The sequence below is a fragment of the Typopeltis vanoorti genome, chromosome 16, assembly GCF_054136105.1.
Source record: "Typopeltis vanoorti isolate ZY-2024b chromosome 16, IOZ_Tvanoo_1.0, whole genome shotgun sequence".
NCBI classification, from domain to species: domain Eukaryota; kingdom Metazoa; phylum Arthropoda; class Arachnida; order Uropygi; family Thelyphonidae; genus Typopeltis; species Typopeltis vanoorti.
The window spans coordinates 11,236,066-11,256,111 of NC_143564.1; the positions used below are offsets into that span (position 1 = coordinate 11,236,066).

The 20,046-nt window shown below is 36.1% G+C and overlaps 1 protein-coding gene across 5 annotated transcripts in view; it reads right to left on the reverse strand.

Annotated features, from left to right (window-relative positions):
- LOC150097846 (uncharacterized) overlaps window positions 1–20,046 on the reverse strand; it is a 452,334-nt gene that overhangs the window by 334,024 nt on the left and 98,264 nt on the right. For all 5 annotated transcript variants that reach the window (XM_090406149.1, XM_090406148.1, XM_090406147.1 and 2 more), the window contains exon 3: window positions 15,797–15,916. In XM_090406149.1, coding sequence (XP_090262275.1) covers window positions 15,797–15,916 — 120 coding nt within the window. The remainder of the gene's footprint in view (window positions 1–15,796; window positions 15,917–20,046) is intronic.

Consider the following 20,046-nt stretch of genomic DNA (forward strand, 5'->3'; position numbering starts at 1 on the left):
TTTTTTTTTTTTTTTTTTTAACCTAGATGGCACCATATTAGGACTTTAGTCTTGTGTTGCACGCTGCAATTACTTATACTAGCCCCACTGTTACACCGGTTTGTGGTTGTCTTGCATTTGTAACAAACTTTGTGTTGTGTGCTCTGAAGACGCTGGATATAATACCAGCGAAATATTAGCCTTTAAGTTAATAAATAGTTATTTTCTTATCCATCTTTATTCATATCAATACCATGAAATCAATTATAACATGTCTGACGAACACATAAGCCTATCCACGTGTCAAGATATGAAAGCAGAGTTGGTGAAGATGAAGTAAGAGAAAGCAATTGTGGAGTCAAATGAGGAGAATACCATATGTATGGAAGAGAGAAAAAAGACTGAAATAAAAGACGGCAATGTGGAAAATGTATTAAATTATATGAAAGTAGCCATATATGGGAATTTTGTTATCAGAGGTGTATGTGAAGAGGTGCTAATGAGAAGGAACATAAGGTTTGCTTTCGTGGATGTATGATAAGCAGTCACTCTGCTTATTCTACATCCACATATGAGCTAGCAAGAGTTTGTAGTAGGCACAAGTGATTTGATTGGTAACAAGCAGAATATAAGAATAGATATCTTACATTCATTATTCCATTGCTTAATGGATATCTTAAACAATAAAGGCACTTATGTTAATAAGGCCTACGATAACAGTGTGGTGGGAAAGATAATGTGTCACCCAGGTATGATGATAAGTTGAGATGGCAAACGAGATTATGAATGAAATGGTAGCAGAGTTGTATAAAGAGAAAGGAATTCATTTTGTGAATGTCTGAGATGAATTTGAGAAACATATGGAGCTATATAAAAGAGATGGGCTACATTTAAATGGATTCAGCATGAGTCAGCTAGAGAAACTGTTGCTGCAAGACAGCATAATGATTGAAGTGAATCAAAGACCTGAGGAAGTAAGAAGTGATAGACATGATGAAGAAGAAAAACTTCTGAATGGGGAGCAGAGTGACATGAGTAAAAAGAATGAGAGGAGGAACTGAAGACAGAGAGGAAAATGGGAGGGAGGATTCTGAAAAGATTGGATGATGGAGAAAGAAGTGGATGTGTGTACAAGAAAATGTAGGGGAGAGCAATATTTAAGTCAGGGGAGAGGTGTATTACCAGTGATGACAGAGAAGAATGGGCAGAGAAGCAGGGAAGAGTCTTATACAAGAAGTGGAGTCAGTGGGACTTGTTAGACCCAGAAACAATATATATATATATATACACACACACGTCTACAAATTCCAAAAGTATTCAAAATAAAGGGAGAGAAAGTGGAGCAAGAATAGAATTTAATCACCCAAAAATTATCAGAACAAGTGAGACATCATGATGCATGAAGATAATACAACAGAATGGGAGGGGGGGGGGGAATGCTGTTGATGATCGCAGAGGGATTACCACCATCTAAAGTAAAGAGATGAAAGGAGCAAATAGTGGAAATGGTTTTGAAGAAGGTGATATAAAGTGAGCAGAACAAAATATCGAGTTGTGTGTTGCTATAGACCTGATAATCTGGAGGGCAGTGAGAAGAAACATATGGGCAAATTGGTCTGGCCAATAAGAAACAGGTGATTATTATGGGAAGATAGACAGGAATGAAGAGACAGAATGTAGGGGACAAAGAGAACTAATTTCTTGAGATTTTGAGGGAGACAACTACTTTATGCAATATGTAAAAGAAGGTACATCAAGAATCTTGGATTGATTATATCAAAGGATGCCATTGTAAATGAGGAGACAAATTTTCTCCAGTTAATGAGAGAGTGATTATGAAAAAATTACCCTTCTTGTGGTGGCCATTCATATGACGACTTCTGTGAAAAAGGGATATGTGTGTATAATTATAAGGTAGATGATAATGAGAAACTCAAGAGACAGCTGGCAGTTTTCTCATAGAATGAGAAATTGGATGGAAAGGAGATCAATGCTACTTGGGTCTAGCTCAGAACACAGTTCTTAAGCAGTGCCCAAGGTAAAAGTAGGTGTGAAATAAATGAATGAATGAACGAATGAATGAAGAGGTGAGGCATGCAATTTGGAAGCAGAGGAGTTCAGACCTAATGGTGAGCTTGTCAGAAGAGGCAAGAAAGGTGACTTGCTTGATAAGGGTAGCAAAATGCAATACGAGCAGCAAAATTAAGCAAAAGAAATCCTAGGGAGTTCCTTTGATATGTGGCCAGTAGAAGAAAGAATTTCTAATTTTCATCATTATCTCTAACATTAATATTTTAACATTAACAGAGAGCAAAACAGTTTTGCTCTCTTTCTGCAGTCTTTCCTTTCATGATAAATACATCTCACATGTTGGAGGATCCTGACATGCAGAAATAGAGAAGTTATAATGCTATTGGATAAAGCCTTGATCATGCCTCACATAGATTATTGTGCACAGATTTGGATTTGGTTGCCCCGGTTTTCATGGTAATGAAGATATGTTGGAAAGAGTCCAGAGAAGATTCACAAAGGTGGTCAGTGGTCTTTGGAATGTAGAGTACGAGGACAGATTAAGAGAATGTAAGTTGCAAAACCTCGTGAATAGGAGAAAGAGAGGAGATATGATGAGACATATAAGCTTGTCAGGGATTGCTATCAGGTTGACATTGAAAAGATTTTTCATAGAATGAGAGAGGGAGGGGTAGAACAAGAGGCCATCACTGGAAACTGTATAAGGAGGGTGTGAGCAGAGGAGTGAGGAATAGGTTCTTTGCATGGAGAGTGGTTGGTGAGTGGAATGCATTGCTGATTGTGTTGTGAATATAGACACAGTTGGATGAGCATTATGTCTAATAGGGTGTACCTCCCACAATGAGTCTCTGACTCCATGGAGGTCAGATGATAATAATAATGTACTGCACTGAACAGAACACACAAATTCAACTCACCCAACAAGAACATCTTGGGTGCCATTGTTCTACTGTGCATGGATGCCAACAACATCTACTTTAAGCAACTATCCAAGTTCTAATGAAATCTAAATAACTTAGTCTATCACATACCCATATAAATCAAAAGACTATAATAAATAAATTTAATATTATTAACTAAATTTGAAAAAATTTATTTATCTTTTAGCAGCATTTACAACATGTGGCATGTATCATATGCCACCACACAGGTAGCCAAAAAAATTTGCACGAATTTCAATGGGGATGAGATATGTTTTGTAAAGAACTGTACATTTAGACCTTTGTAAAAACAGTGAGAGGAAGATGTATAGGAAAAAAGTAAGATGAGAAGCTGAAATTCATATAACCAAGAGTTGCTTAGAATGACAGTAGCCAATGTCAAGATAACAACATCCATGCAAATACCTACAGAAAAAGTATCAGACAGAAATATTGTTTATGAGAAAGTGATTAAAGAGTAAGAGAAGAGTTATCTAAAATCAATCCATACATCTTTGATCGAGTTAAAAGACTGCATTTTTTTTAGCGAAGTTTTACAGCATTAGGAGTCACATAGGTAAAAAGCTGCCTTGAACAGAGGACACTCAATTTTTATCACATGACTGATCTGTGTCAGGAAAGAGGTGTAAATCAGCCATAAGATGAAACCTGATCTTGGTTGATGATCTGATCTGAGCATTACGAAAGTAAAGGAAAGTATAGTTATATCTTTCTTATGAAAACTGTTTTGCAACACTGAAATTCATGGGCTATTTTCAATTTCTATAGAATGGCAAAGAAATCATTTTAGGCATTGGCAAACAAGATCTCAAAGCTTAGAATGATTTAAATACAAGATTTATGAAATGAAAAAAAAAAAGTGTACTGCAATGTACTTCATCAGCAAAACAATGTGCAGGACTTGACTTTAGTGACAGAAAGTGTCATTGAGGTATAGAAGGAAGAGCCCTGATTACTATGGCACTGGTGAGAAAATCAAGAAATCAATCATTATGACATATAGGCATTAGAGGAAACTGGTAACCTACTAAAAGGATGAGAGGCATACCATTAAATAATCTGATCAAATGCCCTGGAAATGTGAGAGATTGAGTTTTTCCAAATGTTTCCATATCTTTAAAAGATATGGAAAATTAATTTATTTAATTAACTTAAAGGAATTAATCTAAAGATATATCCAAATCTTGGATATATCTTTAGATTTATCCTGGATTGAGAATGGCAAAATCCATACTGGTGCTCAGTACTTATGTAACAGGTGGACTTTCAGAGGACAAAGTTAGCTATCGATGATAGCTTCTATTTTCTAAGGAAGTCAAGTGAGAGCAATGAGACAATAGCCTTTTTTTTTCTTCTTTTATTTCCCTTGCTCTCTAACAAAATCACAAGCAATAACAGTGAATGTTCTTTCTCCATAGCCACTGGAACAAGTAACTACTGATTTAAATCAAGTTAAATGTGTCACCCCCCCCCACACACACACACTAGTTGATAGCTCCGATCATAATGACATAAAATTGGTGCTAATTTTAGTTCATTACCATTTACCAAAAAAAAAAAAAAAAAAGAGTCCAAATAAAAGAATTAAGAGTTTACTGATTTATCTGGAGAAACATCTCATTTAATTGTGATCATATTTTAAATCTTTTGGATAAATTCAAGCTGTCAGAAAATATCAGTTTCATAGATAACACTAATAATTTTGGTGGATAGAAATCAAACAAAAAGAAGAATGATTTTTGTTTGGTTTCCTTTGTGGATTACTGAATAAAAATTCAGTAATCCACAAAGGCAAATATCATAAGAATAGTATGTGCAGCCCACATGCACAATGCCATGCAAAGTGCAGTACATTGTTTGTCAATCAACAAACAATCTAATTTTTGTAAGGATACTTTGACAAGTATCCTTGCAAAAAATATAAAATTCTATTAAAAGACAGCAAAACAGTGCTTTTATTGCTAAATACATGACCATAACTTTTTTTTTCTTTTTTGAAAATCTGCTCTCACTTATATTAATATATTTCTTACCTAGCCTACATACTCTTTTCATCAGTAATTCAAAGAATTTAAAGACAAGGTGCATTGGCATTTTATTAAGAGCTGAGATTGAAATCTTTATAGACAACCATTAAAATGAAACAAAATGAAGAACACATTTGCTGCCACTGTTGAAAAGTTATTGCATACTTTGATTAATGATGGTTTTCATCTACATAAAATTTACAATTTAAATTTTATGTAGATGGAATTCTATAACACAGTAACAGAATACAACATTGGACTTATCGCTTCAAACAATTTAATCCTATGCTGTGAGAAGGATTAAATAAAACAGAGTGGAAAAATATCACTAGCTTAACAACTATAAATTCTATGTCTACCTAGGTGTACGTTAGTACAAGTCATAGACCAAGATAATTTATTTAATGAATTCTTCTAAAAGTTATCCTGACTAAAAAATTGCATTTTGAAATGATTGTCAGACTTCTATAGACAGAAAGAACTTTTCCAACATTTTCATAATGAAAACATTACTTTTAAGAAAATGAAAAACCATTGATGAATTTATACTGACACTGGTTCCAGTGCTACAGTAGAAAGTTCTATTTAGTGAATTTATTATTGAGCAAGGAGAAAAATCAATTACATATTAATATAGTAAATTCAATAATAATTATAAAAACCTATTTTGAAGGAATGAAGTACGATGATTTTCATGAGTGTGCACATAAAGGAAAAACAATATTAAAAAAAAACATGTTCTTATCAAAAGGTATATAAGATACAAGAACATACTAGCTGCATCAGCCACTACAGCGAAATTCTGAAAAATGGCAGCTGCTGGGGTTTCCTATGCATCAAGCAAGTAAATTTCCAAGTACCTGTTATGTATTTTAATTTAAAATCACTTTATTAAAAAAACTAATGCAGATGATACAGTACTGCTAGCTGAAAATAAAAAAGATCTTCAAACCTACTAGAAGAGATGCTGAAATTACCGTATATTTTCGCATATAATACTACGATCCACGTATAATGCGCACTAGAAATTTTGTTTGAAAACTAGCCCTAGAATGCCATGTCCACGTATAATGCGATCTGTTAATCTTGTTCCATAACATTATAAATAATACAATACAAATTAATGAAAGAAATATTTATTTTAAAACAAAATGTCAAAATCCTTTAAATTCTTCTTCTTTTTTGAGTCATCAAACATTTCATTTATAAATTCATCTGTAGGGATTGCGTCATCACTGTAGCAGTTGTCGTCGTCATCTTCATGCTCTCCATTTTGTTGTGCATCATCCTCACTTTCGTATATGATGCCATCTTCGGATCCATCCATTGAATTACTTATTCAACATTTAAGAAATGAGCGTTGAATCATTTCAGATGGTATTGAATCCCATGCTTCTTTAACCCAGCTAGTGACTAGGGTGATCTCAGGCTTCTGAAAATTCCCACCCGTTGTCATCTTCACCAAACCAGATGACATCCATTCTCTCCATTTTTCACGTAAGTGATCTTTAAACGGTTTATTCAAGCTGACATCGAGCGGCTGCAAAACGGAAGTTAGACCACCCGGTATGACTGCTAGGTCTGTACGCAGCTCACGTGCTTTCTCTTTGCTTGCCTCTGTTAAATGTGCCCAGATCATATCCCAGACTAGCATGCTTTGTTGATGTAACAAGCTACCTGGACGTATGTTCCATACTTGATCCAGCCACAATTGTACACCTTCTTCATCCATCCAACCTTTCTGATTGGTGCAAACAATTACACCTGGTGGAAATTTCATATGCTTCAGAATTGTCTTCCTTCTAAATATCACTGTCGGCTTTAATTTGGTTCCATGTGCCATGCATGCTAGAACAACGGTAAAATGCATTTTTTCATGTCCCGTTGTTTTTATGAAGACACCCTTTTCACCAACTGAATTTACTGTTCGATTCCCCAGCATATCAAAATACATGGGAGTCTCATCCATATTGCCAATTTGGGAAAGTTCATATCCGTGACACTTCCGTCATTTTATGATAAATTTATAGAAGGACTGCACTTTTTATTCAAGCCACTTTGGTAACTTCTGCGCAATTTTTGTTCAGTATCGTAATGTTAATGCTTTGCGTTCCATAAATCTTTTGCACCACCCCGGGCAAAGCAAGAAAAGATAAAATACCTGGTGTGTTGTGTCCTTGAATTTACCATTCTTGAGTTGTAGAGCTCGAAAACGAATTGCATTTCTTGTTACTATAATGCCATCTTGTCGTTGCATCAAAATCCATTCATTTAGCTCTTCTTCGAGTTCTGGTAAGGATGTTACATCTCCATGACGTACCCGTCATGGAGATGTAGCATCCTTTCCAGAACTCCTTTACATGCAATTTAAATCCTGCTTCAAAAGATGAACGGTTACGTTTCTGTTGGCTCATTTTCAGGCCAGGTTTGTTTAATGAATATTTAAAATGAACTGTGGTTAAACCGATACACCTAACTGTGCTCCATCTATCTCACTGTGCTCTATCATTAACACTATTTACATTACTGGCTTTTTGCACAGATACAATGCGTGCTCAGTCGCCGAATGCAAGTGGGTCAAGTAGATTTGGTTGCATAGGCATTAGGTAGTATATGTTATATATATATATATATATATATATATATAAGTTTTTTAGGATCTGCATATAATGCGAACCCCTAACTTTAAGTAGTATTTTTACTATAAATTTTTTGCATTATATGCGATAATATACGGCAAGTGAAAAATATGGACTTAATTTCAACTTCAAAAAAACTAAAACCATGCTGGTAACAAGAAAAAAAGGGGAAATACACGATATAAATATTAAGATCAGAGGAAATACTTTAGATCAAGTAGAGAGTTATATATATTTGGGTCAACTAATTACAGAGAATGGAAAGTGTGATAAGGAAACATTAGCAATAGAAATTGCTAGATCAACCTTCATTAGCATGAAAAACATTCTGACCTCAAGGGAAATTCACACAAAAACAAGAATTAGGCTGCATATGGTCAACACTGCTATATGGAACAGAAACCTGGAAAATATTAAAATATTGTGAAAATAAACTAAAAGCCTTTGAGATGTGGATCCTCAGAAGAATTCTTAGAGTCTCATGGACTGCCAAAAAACTAATTTGGAAAGATTAGAGATCATTGGAGAAGACAGGAATCTGTTGAAAACCATTAAGAAAAGGAAAACCACCTAACTTGGTTACATACTAAGGCATGAATCCCCCACAAAAAACACTTCTAGATGGTGTTAGATCCTAATGAAGGAATCTTGGAAAGAAATCATTCATTTGGAACCTGACATATAAAACTTGCTGACAAAGAGAAATACCTGCACATCAGCTGTAATTAAAAGTGAAACTTCTTCACTTTATGAAAAATTTGTATTCTTTATTTCAAGTGCCTTATATTTAAGCTGATGTGATTATATTAAGATTTCATTTTTAAGTATGTCTAAAAAGAGAGATAATCCGATTTAAATTTAAGCCTCACTTAAGCTATGTAAAATTTACTGAGTCATCTAAAAAGTTGCTAAGTAATAATTCCTGGAAGGCATAAAGCTACACATGTATAGCGTAACGCTAGCGGCTATAGCTTACTCGGAAAATTACGTTGCCATGTATTCTGCGAATCCAAGTATAACAGCGTCGTAAAAGCGAAGGATGAACCCAAAGGAAAAATAACATCAGCAGGATGGAAGCAGTGGAGATGAAAATTCTTAGGTGTATGTGCGGTGTGACCAGAAATGATTATCTGAGAAATTACTATGCGAGGGGAACGGTGAAAGTTACAAACTTAGGAGCGAAGATACAGGAGGCAAGGTTGAGATGGTTTGGCTATGTGATGAGGAGGGAGGATGAATATGTGGGATGAAAGGTCATGCAGATGAATGTGCAGAGGAGGAGGAAGTGCAGGCAGCCAAAGAAGAGATGGAGGGAGCTGGTGGAAGAGGACTTGAGGATGAAGAACTTGGATGTGGTTACAGCCCAAGACAGGAAGATGTGGAGGAGACTCACCAAAAACAGCGACTCCACTTAAATGGAACAAGCTGCAGAAGAAGAATGTCACTGGAAATTGTTTTTGAGGAAATCTCAACCCTCTCTAGATAGCGAATCTTCTTAATTAATTAAGGGTGCCACTAGCCTGCAGCATGACTTTACTCCTGTATCCTTAAATACAAGTGGTTCTGGATCCTTAGGCTATGCATATCCATGAAGGATACAGACTGCACTGCATTTAAGTGGCTGTTTGGTATCATTCCCGAAGTAGTTAATGCTTATGAGGCCAGTGAAAAACTCTCTCATATGGAAACCACCTTATAGAGATTCATACTTAGATCTGAAGAATACAAACAAGAAGAGATGGAGATTATCATCTGTCTTTGTAACAATTCAACACAGGTTCATTCTCGACTGCCATGCAGAACTTTGATCACCTGAATTCATCTGGGATGAAAAAGTAGCGAGGAGCCAAATGACCAAAATAGCAATCGGTCTATGAAATACTGTCCCATATTTCTGTGGGTAAATAAATGTTCATTTGGACTTAAAGCATTTCTGTTTGTTTGTTTTTTGGGGGGGAAGTCATATATTGATCATAACTCGTGAAAAAAATGTAAAGAAGTCTCAGAAATGCACCATACCCCTCCCACACACTGTAATAAAAACCAAGGTTTAATTCTATGCAGTTTAGTCTAACTCATTAAGAATGAAACAGCAGATTTTGGAAATGATACATATTATGCAACAGAATATAACAGTAATAACAAGCTTTGTTCAGTCACAAACAAATATTATTATTATTACGGGCGACTCCAGGGAGGCCCTAAACATCATGTCCACACAACTATACGACATTCTCATAGTATCTATCATACCTTGCCTTGAACTCACTCACCATCATAGCACCCACAACAGACTCTGGCAGCTTATTCCATTCATTTAAAAGTAAAGAACCCAGCTCTAACACCCCTGCTAACCACACTCTTGCCCAGCTTCCATAGGTGTCCATATGTTGTTGTTTTTTTCACTCTGTTACAGATACTGGCGACTGTGAAGTTCACAAAAAATCTGTCATGTGCAATTATTCTTTCTAGTTTTTCATCAATTGATACTATTCCTATACTTCTGATGATGTAAGTCTGATAGAACTTAACTTATTATTATAAAAACTAGTTCTTATTAATAAACATGTAGTTTGTATACTGGATGTCAAATGAACATGGCAATGGAATATTCCTTATAAAAATAGACTGAAGGTTTGTAAATTTAGACTGCAAAGTTTAGTTGATAGATGATGGAGAGAATAGGATAGGAATGTATAAGTTACTAAAGAGGTTTTAACAGTACTTTTTAAAAAAAATTTCCAATAGGAGAAAAAAAGGGTGCAACCACCTTCAGTACATCAAGAGTATGGTTTACTGGTTTAGAAGGTGTGCAAATACCAGATTTTTTGCTGAGAGTAATAATGGGTGGAATGGGTTGCAGAGTCAGTTTTATGTGCTATGTCAATAAATGAATCAAGAAGTTGCATGAATAACAATTTGGGCCCCCTACAATGAATCCTTGGAAATGCCTAAGTGGTAATAATAATAAGTAGCTTGTATGGACTTTTTTTTTTCATTATCAGCTCATTTCACCACTGTTCCAAATACTGCCTCCCACATAAACACCACCCCTGAGGCTGTTTTGTACAATCTCCTGCAGACATTTTTTTTTAATCACTTCTTATTAGTCACACTGCTCAGACATATGCTGAAATTCATGCATTTCCAATCTGACAAATAATTTTTCTAAACACACACTCCTGCTCCTTCATAAAACTACAATTTCCCATTTCAAAATCAGTCGAGTGCATTCCATCCTGAAGATGCAAAATCCTTCAGCCTTTCAAAATCACTTCACCACAACATATTGCACTCCATGCCTTCTGCAACTCAAGTCATGAACTATCAGAGCTCTTCTGAATTCACTCCTATCACATTCACAGCAACTCACTATCTTGATAGGCTTTGCTACTAATAGCTATTGCATCATCATTTCTCTCTCTCATATTATAATATTATACAAGTGTCTCCTTTCAAGTCATTTGTCTCTGCTAATACAAATCTTTCACTCAATTCTGCTTACTTTCTGATGGCATTACACAATTAATGTTTCATAGAAATATCCCCCACCTTCTCTATCTACAACTAACACCTTTGTTCAACAAATCACTTTGCATTAAAACTGCAGTATAATGAAGTACAATAAGAATCAATGCTTCACATCCATCATATGTTTAAAAACAAATAATGTGTTAATGCTAATTATAAACTTTCTGATTTGCAAATTGAAAATGGCAGTACCATTAAATATTATGAGCATCATTTAAAAGATACACTAGAAAAAAAAATTAAATCTCTAATTTTAATAAATCGTCGCTTGGTGTCGCACTGATTAGATCGTCGGCTTGTCGAGAGCTCCTGAAAAGATTAGTATTATTTTGTGTTAACATTAGATATTTTACTAGAATTTTAAGTAGTATTGTTTGCTTTTTGTTTCTTGGTGTGTCTGTGCAATTTTTGCGTGTTTTCTGTTATTTTAATTATTATTTTTAAGAAAAGATAGCGTACACATGGCACCGATAAAAAAAAAAAAATGGCGGCCAGGTCGCCATGTTTGTTTAAGAGTTTTGATGTAAACGAATTTATGCAATGTGCTGTCTGTGAGATGTATGCCTTGCGAAGAGCGGTGGGAGTCTGGTTAGAAAGTGATCGTGGAGTTAATATGTGTAAAAAGTGTAAAGAGAATGAGGACTTCAAGCGTGTTTCGTGTGTCGAGAGCGATATTGTGAACGATAGTCAGAATGTAGAAAATGGCAGTGTGCTATAGAATTGCGTGGTAGTGCCAGATAGGTGTGAGAGCGTCGCCGAAAATGTAAATGAAGGGAGAAACAGAAAGAATGAATGATTTGATCGATAATGAAAATGGTGAGATAAATGCGAGTAGCGAAATTGCCCGTTTGAATGGCGCGATACACAGAGCTAAAAGACAACTGGAGCGCATGGAAAAATGTGTGTTGAACGTACCGACAAATAACCGGCGGAAGTCTGTGACGGCAAATAATAGAATGTTCGCAAACGTCAATAAAATGAAGGAGCGAGTGCTGTATGGGGATTCGCTATTAAGAGGCGTAATAATGGAGAGTTTAACGAAGTCGTACCAGCCGGGTGCGAACATAAAGGACGTCAGCGAATCTATTCGACTGCAAAAACAGAGGGTGAAAGAGATGATAATCGTGGCAGGAACGAATGATTTGAAAGAGGACAAAATGGAAATGATAGAGGATGTGAGGGAGTTGTCTGAGGTAGCAAAAGAGAAGAGTGAGAGAGTTAGGATGGCGAGTATATTACCGCGGTATGACAGTGAACTGTTTAGAAGGAGGGCCATAATTGCCAATGACTTTATGCGTGGGTTATGCATGGAGAGTGGTGTGGAATTTGTGGATGTGTGGAATGAGTTCGATGGACGAAAGGACTTATATAAGATGGATGGGTTGTATTTGAATGGAGTTGGTGTACGGAGACTTGAAAGAGTGTTGATGAATGATGTGGAAGTGGATGTACAGACTCAGGGAAACTAGATTTATTAAGGGGGGGGGAGTAGATATGCAAACTTTAGGGGGGCAGTTAAGTGTATGAATGAGTATATTATGCCCGAGCGAGTACGACGGACAACAAATCAGAATGGGGTAGTTAGTATAAGGCATCAAAGTAGGGATGGGACAAATGGGCTTCTGCGATTCATGTACACTAATGCCAGGAGTATTAGGAACAAGAAGGAAGAGTTTTTGGCCATGGTTGGCACTTCCAGGCCACAGGTTGTCGGTATTAGTGAAACATGGCTGACAGAAGATGATAAAGCTAGTGGGATTGAATGCGACGGGTATAGCGTGTTCAGGAGTGACAGGGTGAATAAAAAGGGGGAGGAGTGTTATTGATGATAGCTGATGATCTTCAGCCAAGGAGTATAGAAGTTGAACTGCATGATGGGGAAAAAAGCACATTTGAGGCTGTTTGGTGTGAGATAGAATCCAGCAGAACAAAATATACAATTGGGTGCTGCCATAGACCGGGTGATGGAGTGGATGGTGGGGATAGTATGCATAAGCAAATAGAAGAAATGAGTGGAAGGAGGGTAATTATTATGGGTGATTTCAATTATGGTAACATTGACTGGAAAGAGGAGAGGGCACATGGGAGGAAGGAATTGGATTTTATGCGGTTATTAAGGGACAACTATCTACGGCAACATGTATTGGAAAATACCAGGGGGCAGAGAGTGCTGGATCTAGTAATTGCAACCGAGAATGTGGCTGTAACGAACATGACCATGTTGCCACCAATTGGTGAGAGGGACCATAAGGTCATGACTTGGGAAGTGGCTAAAGGAGTCGAATTTACAATTAAGACAGGGTATATGTGGAATTACCGGGCTGGTAAGTATGACAAGCTTAGGTGTGTGCTTGGCTCAATGCCATGGCATGTAAAACTGCAAGGGCTGGATGTTGATAGTGCATGGGAGGTGGTTAAGAACTGTTTGCAGGAGGCAATGGTTGACTGTATACCAAGAGTCCGAATAATAAATCAAGTAGGGGTTAAATGGATGAATAACACTATTAAGCTTGAGCTGCAAAAAAAGAAACAATTGTGGAGGGAATTTAAGGAGAAGGGTGACCATCAGGCACAGGAACAGTATAAAGCTCAGGCCAGGATGGTAACAAGGGTGGTAAGAAAAGCAAAAGCAGATTACGAAAGGAAATTGGCTACGCAGGCTAAAGAGAATCCCAAACAGTTTTTTCAATATGTTGCAAGTAAAAGGAAAAATGCTCATGGTAGAATGATCTTAAAAAATGCTGAGGGTAGGGAGGTAACCGAATCAGTCGATATTGTGGAATTACTGAGCGAGCACTTTGCAAGAGTATATTATCCAGGTGGTGACTTTGCAGGAATGGAAAAACCAACAGCTTATACTGGAATTGTGATGAATGAAGTAGAGGTAACTAGTCTATTACAGAACCTCAATGTCAATACATCTGTGGGATTGGATGGTATACCAGCTCGTGTCGTAAGTGAAGCGGCCAAAGAATTGTCAGTGCCCTTGACCATTTTGTTTAATTTGAGTCTCAGGACTGGGTCAGTCCCAAGGGGGTGGAAAGAGGGGAAAATAGTTCCACTGCACAAAGGTGGTTCCAAGGCTGCTGTTGAAAATTACCGGCCAATCAGCATAACAGGAATCATTATCAAGGTCTTAGAGAAAATAGTCAAGAGGAAAATACAAGATTGGATAGAAGAAAATGGGATACTGTATTGGGGACAGCATGGTTTTGTGAAGGGTAGGTCATGCCTCAGTAACTTGCTCACGTATTATAACACAGTGACGGCTGAACTGGATAAGGGTAATGGGTTTACAGTGATTCTACTGGACCTTGCCAAGGCCTTTGACAGGATACCACATGGAATTCTAATCAGTAAATTGCAGCATATGGGAATGGACATAGGGTTGGTGAGATGGATAGGAGGGTGGTTGACGGAGAGATATCAGAGAGTGGTTTACTCAGGAGTAGAGTCCACAAGACGGCCTGTGACTAGTGGTGTGCCACAAGGATCTGTTCTTGGACCACTGCTGTTTAATTTGTTCATAAATGATATAGGAAAGGATCTGAGAAGAACAGTTCATTTGTTTGCGGATGATGCGAAGCTGGGTAGGGCAATAGTGAATGCAGATGACGTCAAAATTTTGCAGGATGATTTGGATAGATTGGAGGTCTGGGCTAAGGAGAATGGATGTCAGTTTAATGTGGCAAAATGTAAGGTTATGCATTTTGGGGTGAAAAGATTGGTGGCAGTTTACTGCATTGGTGGAACCGTGCTCCAGGAAATTGATGAGGCACGAGATTTAGGAGTGTTGGTGGATAAGGAATTGAAATTTAGGGGACACATTGCAAAAGTGGCCAAATCAGCTCATCAAATCACTTGGTTGCTGAAGAATACGTTGACAAGCAGAGACAAGCAGGTTATTGTTCCTCTGTATCGAGCCTTGATAAGACCCCATCTCGACTACTGTGCTCAGATTTGGTCACCTAGGTTTCTTCTTGATGGGGAGGAGGTGGAGAGGATCCAGAGGCGAGTGACCAAGATGATAGCAGGTCTGTGGAATGAACCGTATGAGAACAGGTTGAGGATTTGTGGGTTGCAAAAATTGGTTGATAGGCGGAGGAGGGGAGATATGATTGAGACATTCAAATTACTGAAGGGTTTCTATAAAATTAATTCAGAAGATATCTTTGAGAACAGGGCTGGTTGTGGGAGGACTAGGGGACATCCAGGGAAACTGGGCAAAAGTGTATTTAGTAAAGGTGTTAGAGCTGGGTTCTTTACTTTTAGAGTAGTGAATGAGTGGAATGCGCTCCCTGAGTCTGTGGTGGATGCTGTGACAGTCAATGAGTTTAAGGCGAGGTATGATAGATTCTGTATGAATGTCAAATAGTTGTGATGAATATGATTTGGGGCCTCCCTCGATGAGTCTAATGACTCCCTGGAGTTGCCCATAATAATAGTAATAATAATAAATAAAACTGATGCTCTACCCAATAAGTTTTTGAATGCTAACTTTAGAACTTACAATGAAATAAGTTATTTTTAAATTTTAATGTGAGCACCACTATTAATTAATAAATAAATAAAAAAGAGAGAAAAAAAAGAATTGCAATTAAAGGTTTATAAAAGTAGAAATAACTCGAGAAAACAAACATCTATATACCTTGCCTTCCAACTTTTCAATAAGAACTTCATATGTTAAGGAATAGGTTTCCTTCTCTTTTATCTGAGTAATGGTGACTGTAAGGACTAATTTTTGCACTTCTAACAGACAAGCAATGGCCTAGAAGAACAATACAATCTTTCAGAATTTTGTTTAAAAAAAACATTTTATTTATTTACTAAAGCATGATGAGCAACATTGGGTCTTCAGTTGGTCACAACTGAAAACCTAATATTCAATACAGACTGCAACAAACACAATATTAAATACTTTAATATATTAATCAAAAAATTTTAATTTATGGGATGAAATTTGTTATTTTCGACATAGATTTACAATGAAAAGTTTTTTTTTAAATTTGATTTACTTTTTATTTGTAATGCTATCACTATACACACAGGTATACATAATTTTTTTAATCAAAAGAAATTAAATAGCTGCTGAAATTTAATTAATGAGATATTTGGCTCTGTTTCTCATCAACAAATTTTGAATATTGGGAAGTATGTTTGAAATTGCGACTAATACAATTTTTTAGTTGTTCGTCATCAAGCCGATTTCAGCAATCATTTTTTACAATTTTCAGGTTCAAAAAAAAGTTGTTCACACAGATAAGTACTGCCAAATAAGCTCATTATTTGCCTGGAATGGATAGCCAGCAATGGAAATTTATCAGCTGGGAAAGTTACATTAACTCCTATAAAAGTCAAAAAGATTAACATTTTGAAACTTATTTCTTAGTGTTACTTTTAAAATCAATTATTTCCATTTGAAATTCTTCAGAAACCCTTTCAATGTCTATATTAAAGGGTGATGAGAAAATATCAAAATTAGCTTCATTTTTGCATAAGTTTTTGAACTTCGAAATAAATTCTTCTTGTAGTCTCTGCGTATTTTTTCATGTCAGGTGGATTTTCTTTTCTCAAAATTGGAAAATGAGCCATATTATTAGATTCCAGTGCTGATTCTTAATTTTTAGTGTATTTTCAAAGGCTTTTATTTTATCAAACATTTCATTAATAAGTTTCATCAATTTCATTAATTCATTCAAATGCTGAGTAATGTCAATGCAAAATCGCACATCCAGTTTTTGTCATTAAATTCGGGAAACGGGTAGTCTTTCATCTCCAAAAATATCTGAATTTCGCTCTTCAAATCGTACACATGCTTAAGCATTGTGCCGCAACTTAATTATCGAACTTTGATGTTAAAAAGGATCATCACATTTGCTTTCCATATCTCTCAAAAATTCCTTAAATTTGTGACGATTCAGATCTAATAAAATTTACAATTGTAATGATCGGTGGAACAACACTGGACATTTTCAAAACTTTTGCACTCAAATTTTCTTGGTGCAAAATGCAGTGAGAAATAATTATTTTGCATCTTATTCTTTTTATGACTGTATAATAATACCGACAGACCAACATTCATACTAGATGTGGCTCGAGCTCCATCTGTTGTTATACCAACGATCTTTTGTATTGGGATATTTAATTGATTAAGAACAGTTTTCAGTTCCATGTAAATATCTTTTCCAGAAGTAGTTCCTTTCAATAGAACTAAAGATGCAAATTCTTCAGTGATGTTAAAACTAGAATCAGTTCCTCTCAAAAAGACAGCGAGTTGTGCCATATCACTAATATCACAACTTTCATCCAAAGCTAAAGAAATCCATTCTAACTTAAAAATATGTCCCTGCAAAATTTCCTCAATACTTTGGGAAAGATCATCAATCCTTGTTGCGAATATAAATCATGACAAGCTGATTTTCGAAATTATATATATATATATATTTTTTTTTTCAGGGAAAGCAACATCTGCCACTGATAGTAAGCTTTCTTTTACTATTTCTCCCTCAGAGAATGATTTTGATTTCATTCTTTTTGCAAAAATTTGACTAACAATGTAGCTTGCATGAACTGCAGTATCTGCAGGTAATGAAACAGATCTAAATACATTCTGCTGTTGTTTAAGATTTTTTTGCAGTTGATTAACTTTGTCTTTGCACAATTGTCCTTGCAAATTGTCAAATTTTTAAGAATGTTTAGTTTTATAAAGCATCTTGATGTTATATCCGCCAGCCTGGTTGGCCAAATGGTTAGCATATCAGCTCTCCAGCCAAAAGGCTACGGGTTCGAATCCCGCCGTGGGCATGGATGTTTGTGATTGTCTGTGAAAGCACGAGTGGTTGTAGTTGGTGGTAGATTGGTGGAGTAGTAAGACGAAGAGTTGTAGAGTTGATGCCCTTCCTCGATGAGTCTTTGGACTCTCTGGAGAAGCGATATAATAATAATAATAAATTTTATAATAATAATTCATATTCCTTGAGAACAGATATCTTTTCACAACATATCAAGCAAACAGCATTGTCTTTTATGCAAGTAAAAAAACAGTAGCATGTCCATCTTTCGTTAAACTTACAATTTTCATTCTCAACTTTGTGTTTTCTAGATTTGGAACTCATTGATTAAACACAGGATTCTGTTTGTAAAAAAAAAAAAAATGAAAAAAATTTTGTAAAGATGCAATTTTTTAAAAGAAAAAATTATATTACCATTATAAATTTATAATTTGCTTAGGTTTTGAAAGAACTTGTATCAATTAATTTATTCAAGAATAATACAACTACTTTCACATATTGTTAAAGTACGACTGATCGTGCGCAACTAAAAATGCAAAGGCAAACGGCACAATCGTGGGAACTATAGTCGTGAGCAAATATTTTTTCACTAACCTTTTAAGACGTGCTTCATATTGATAACACGTTGTGCCTTCTGCTAAAATTTTTACACTTCAGCTAAATGAAGTGCAATGTTTTGGCAGGCTGCAGGTTACTAGTTGGAGGGCTGCAATGTGGGCCATAGATTGCTTATCACTATACTAAAGTACAAGTAAAATAATTTTTAATAAGTCAAAAAATACTTAAGCAGAACTATATATTATTATACAGACACCTCCATGGAGTCCAAAAACTCATCACAGGAGGCCCAATCTATCATACCTCTCCTTGAACCCATTTACAGACAAAGCAACTTACAACTGATCTGGCAACCCATTCCACTCATAACAACTCTCCAAGCAAAAAATCTATTCCTCACATCCCTACTAACCACACCTTTATTCAACTTCCAGGGTTGACCCCCTTGTTATGGTCCCTCTAGCCAAGTGATGAAACATTTTCCCTACATCAATCCTATAAAACCCTTTAAGCAACTTACATGTTTCTATCATATCCCTCTTTTTCTCCTATCAACCAACTTCTGCAATCCACACACCCTTGATCTATCTTCATAGGGAACATTCCACAGGTCACTCACCATCTTGGCACTCGCCTCTGAATTCTCTCCACCGCTTCCTCATTCCCAAGAAAACCAGGGCACCAGACTTGAGCACAGTAATCCAGATGTGAACATATTAAAGCTTTATAAAGAGGAATAACAACTTTCTTATCTCTTATGTTAATATGTTCTTCAATAGCCAAGTAATCTTATGGACTACCTTAGTAATATGTCCTCTAAAGTTTAACTATCTCTCTACCACCCACCCATAAATCTCTAGCTTCATCTATTTCCTGGAGTACAGTGCCATCAATGTGATACACAGCTTGTAATCTATTTTTCCCAAAATGCATAACTTTACGTTTCTCAACATTAAACTAACACCCATTAACTTTTGCCCATACTGACAGCCTATTTAAATCATCCTTTAAATCTCCACGTCGCCTCGATTAACTATTACTCTACCTAATTTTGCATCATCAGCAAACAACTGAATATTTCCTTTCAGGTTATTTCCTATATCATTTATGTACAAATTAAACAGCAACAATCCCAGCATTGAACCTTGCAGCACACCACTTTTGCCTCGATTCTGCCCCTCGATATATATACCACTTTTTGATATCTCTTGAGCAGCTATCCTCTTATTTACTTAACCAGTGTCATGTCCATCCTCATTTGTTCTAATTTGCAGTGTTCCATGCAGTATTCCGTCAAATGCCTTTGCAAAATACAGCAAAATCATTGTGTAGTTATTTCCTTTATCCAACTCAGCTATTATTCTATTATAAAAAGTTAGTAAATTACTAAGGCATAACTGATCCTTCACAAAGTCATGCTGACCCTCATAGAGCATCATTTATTTCTACGCATTCTGGATTCTCTTTTTTTTTTTTTTTTTTTACCAAATTTTCTAGTACTTTTATTACTATGCCTGAGATACTGATTGGTCTATAATTTGCTGCTGCA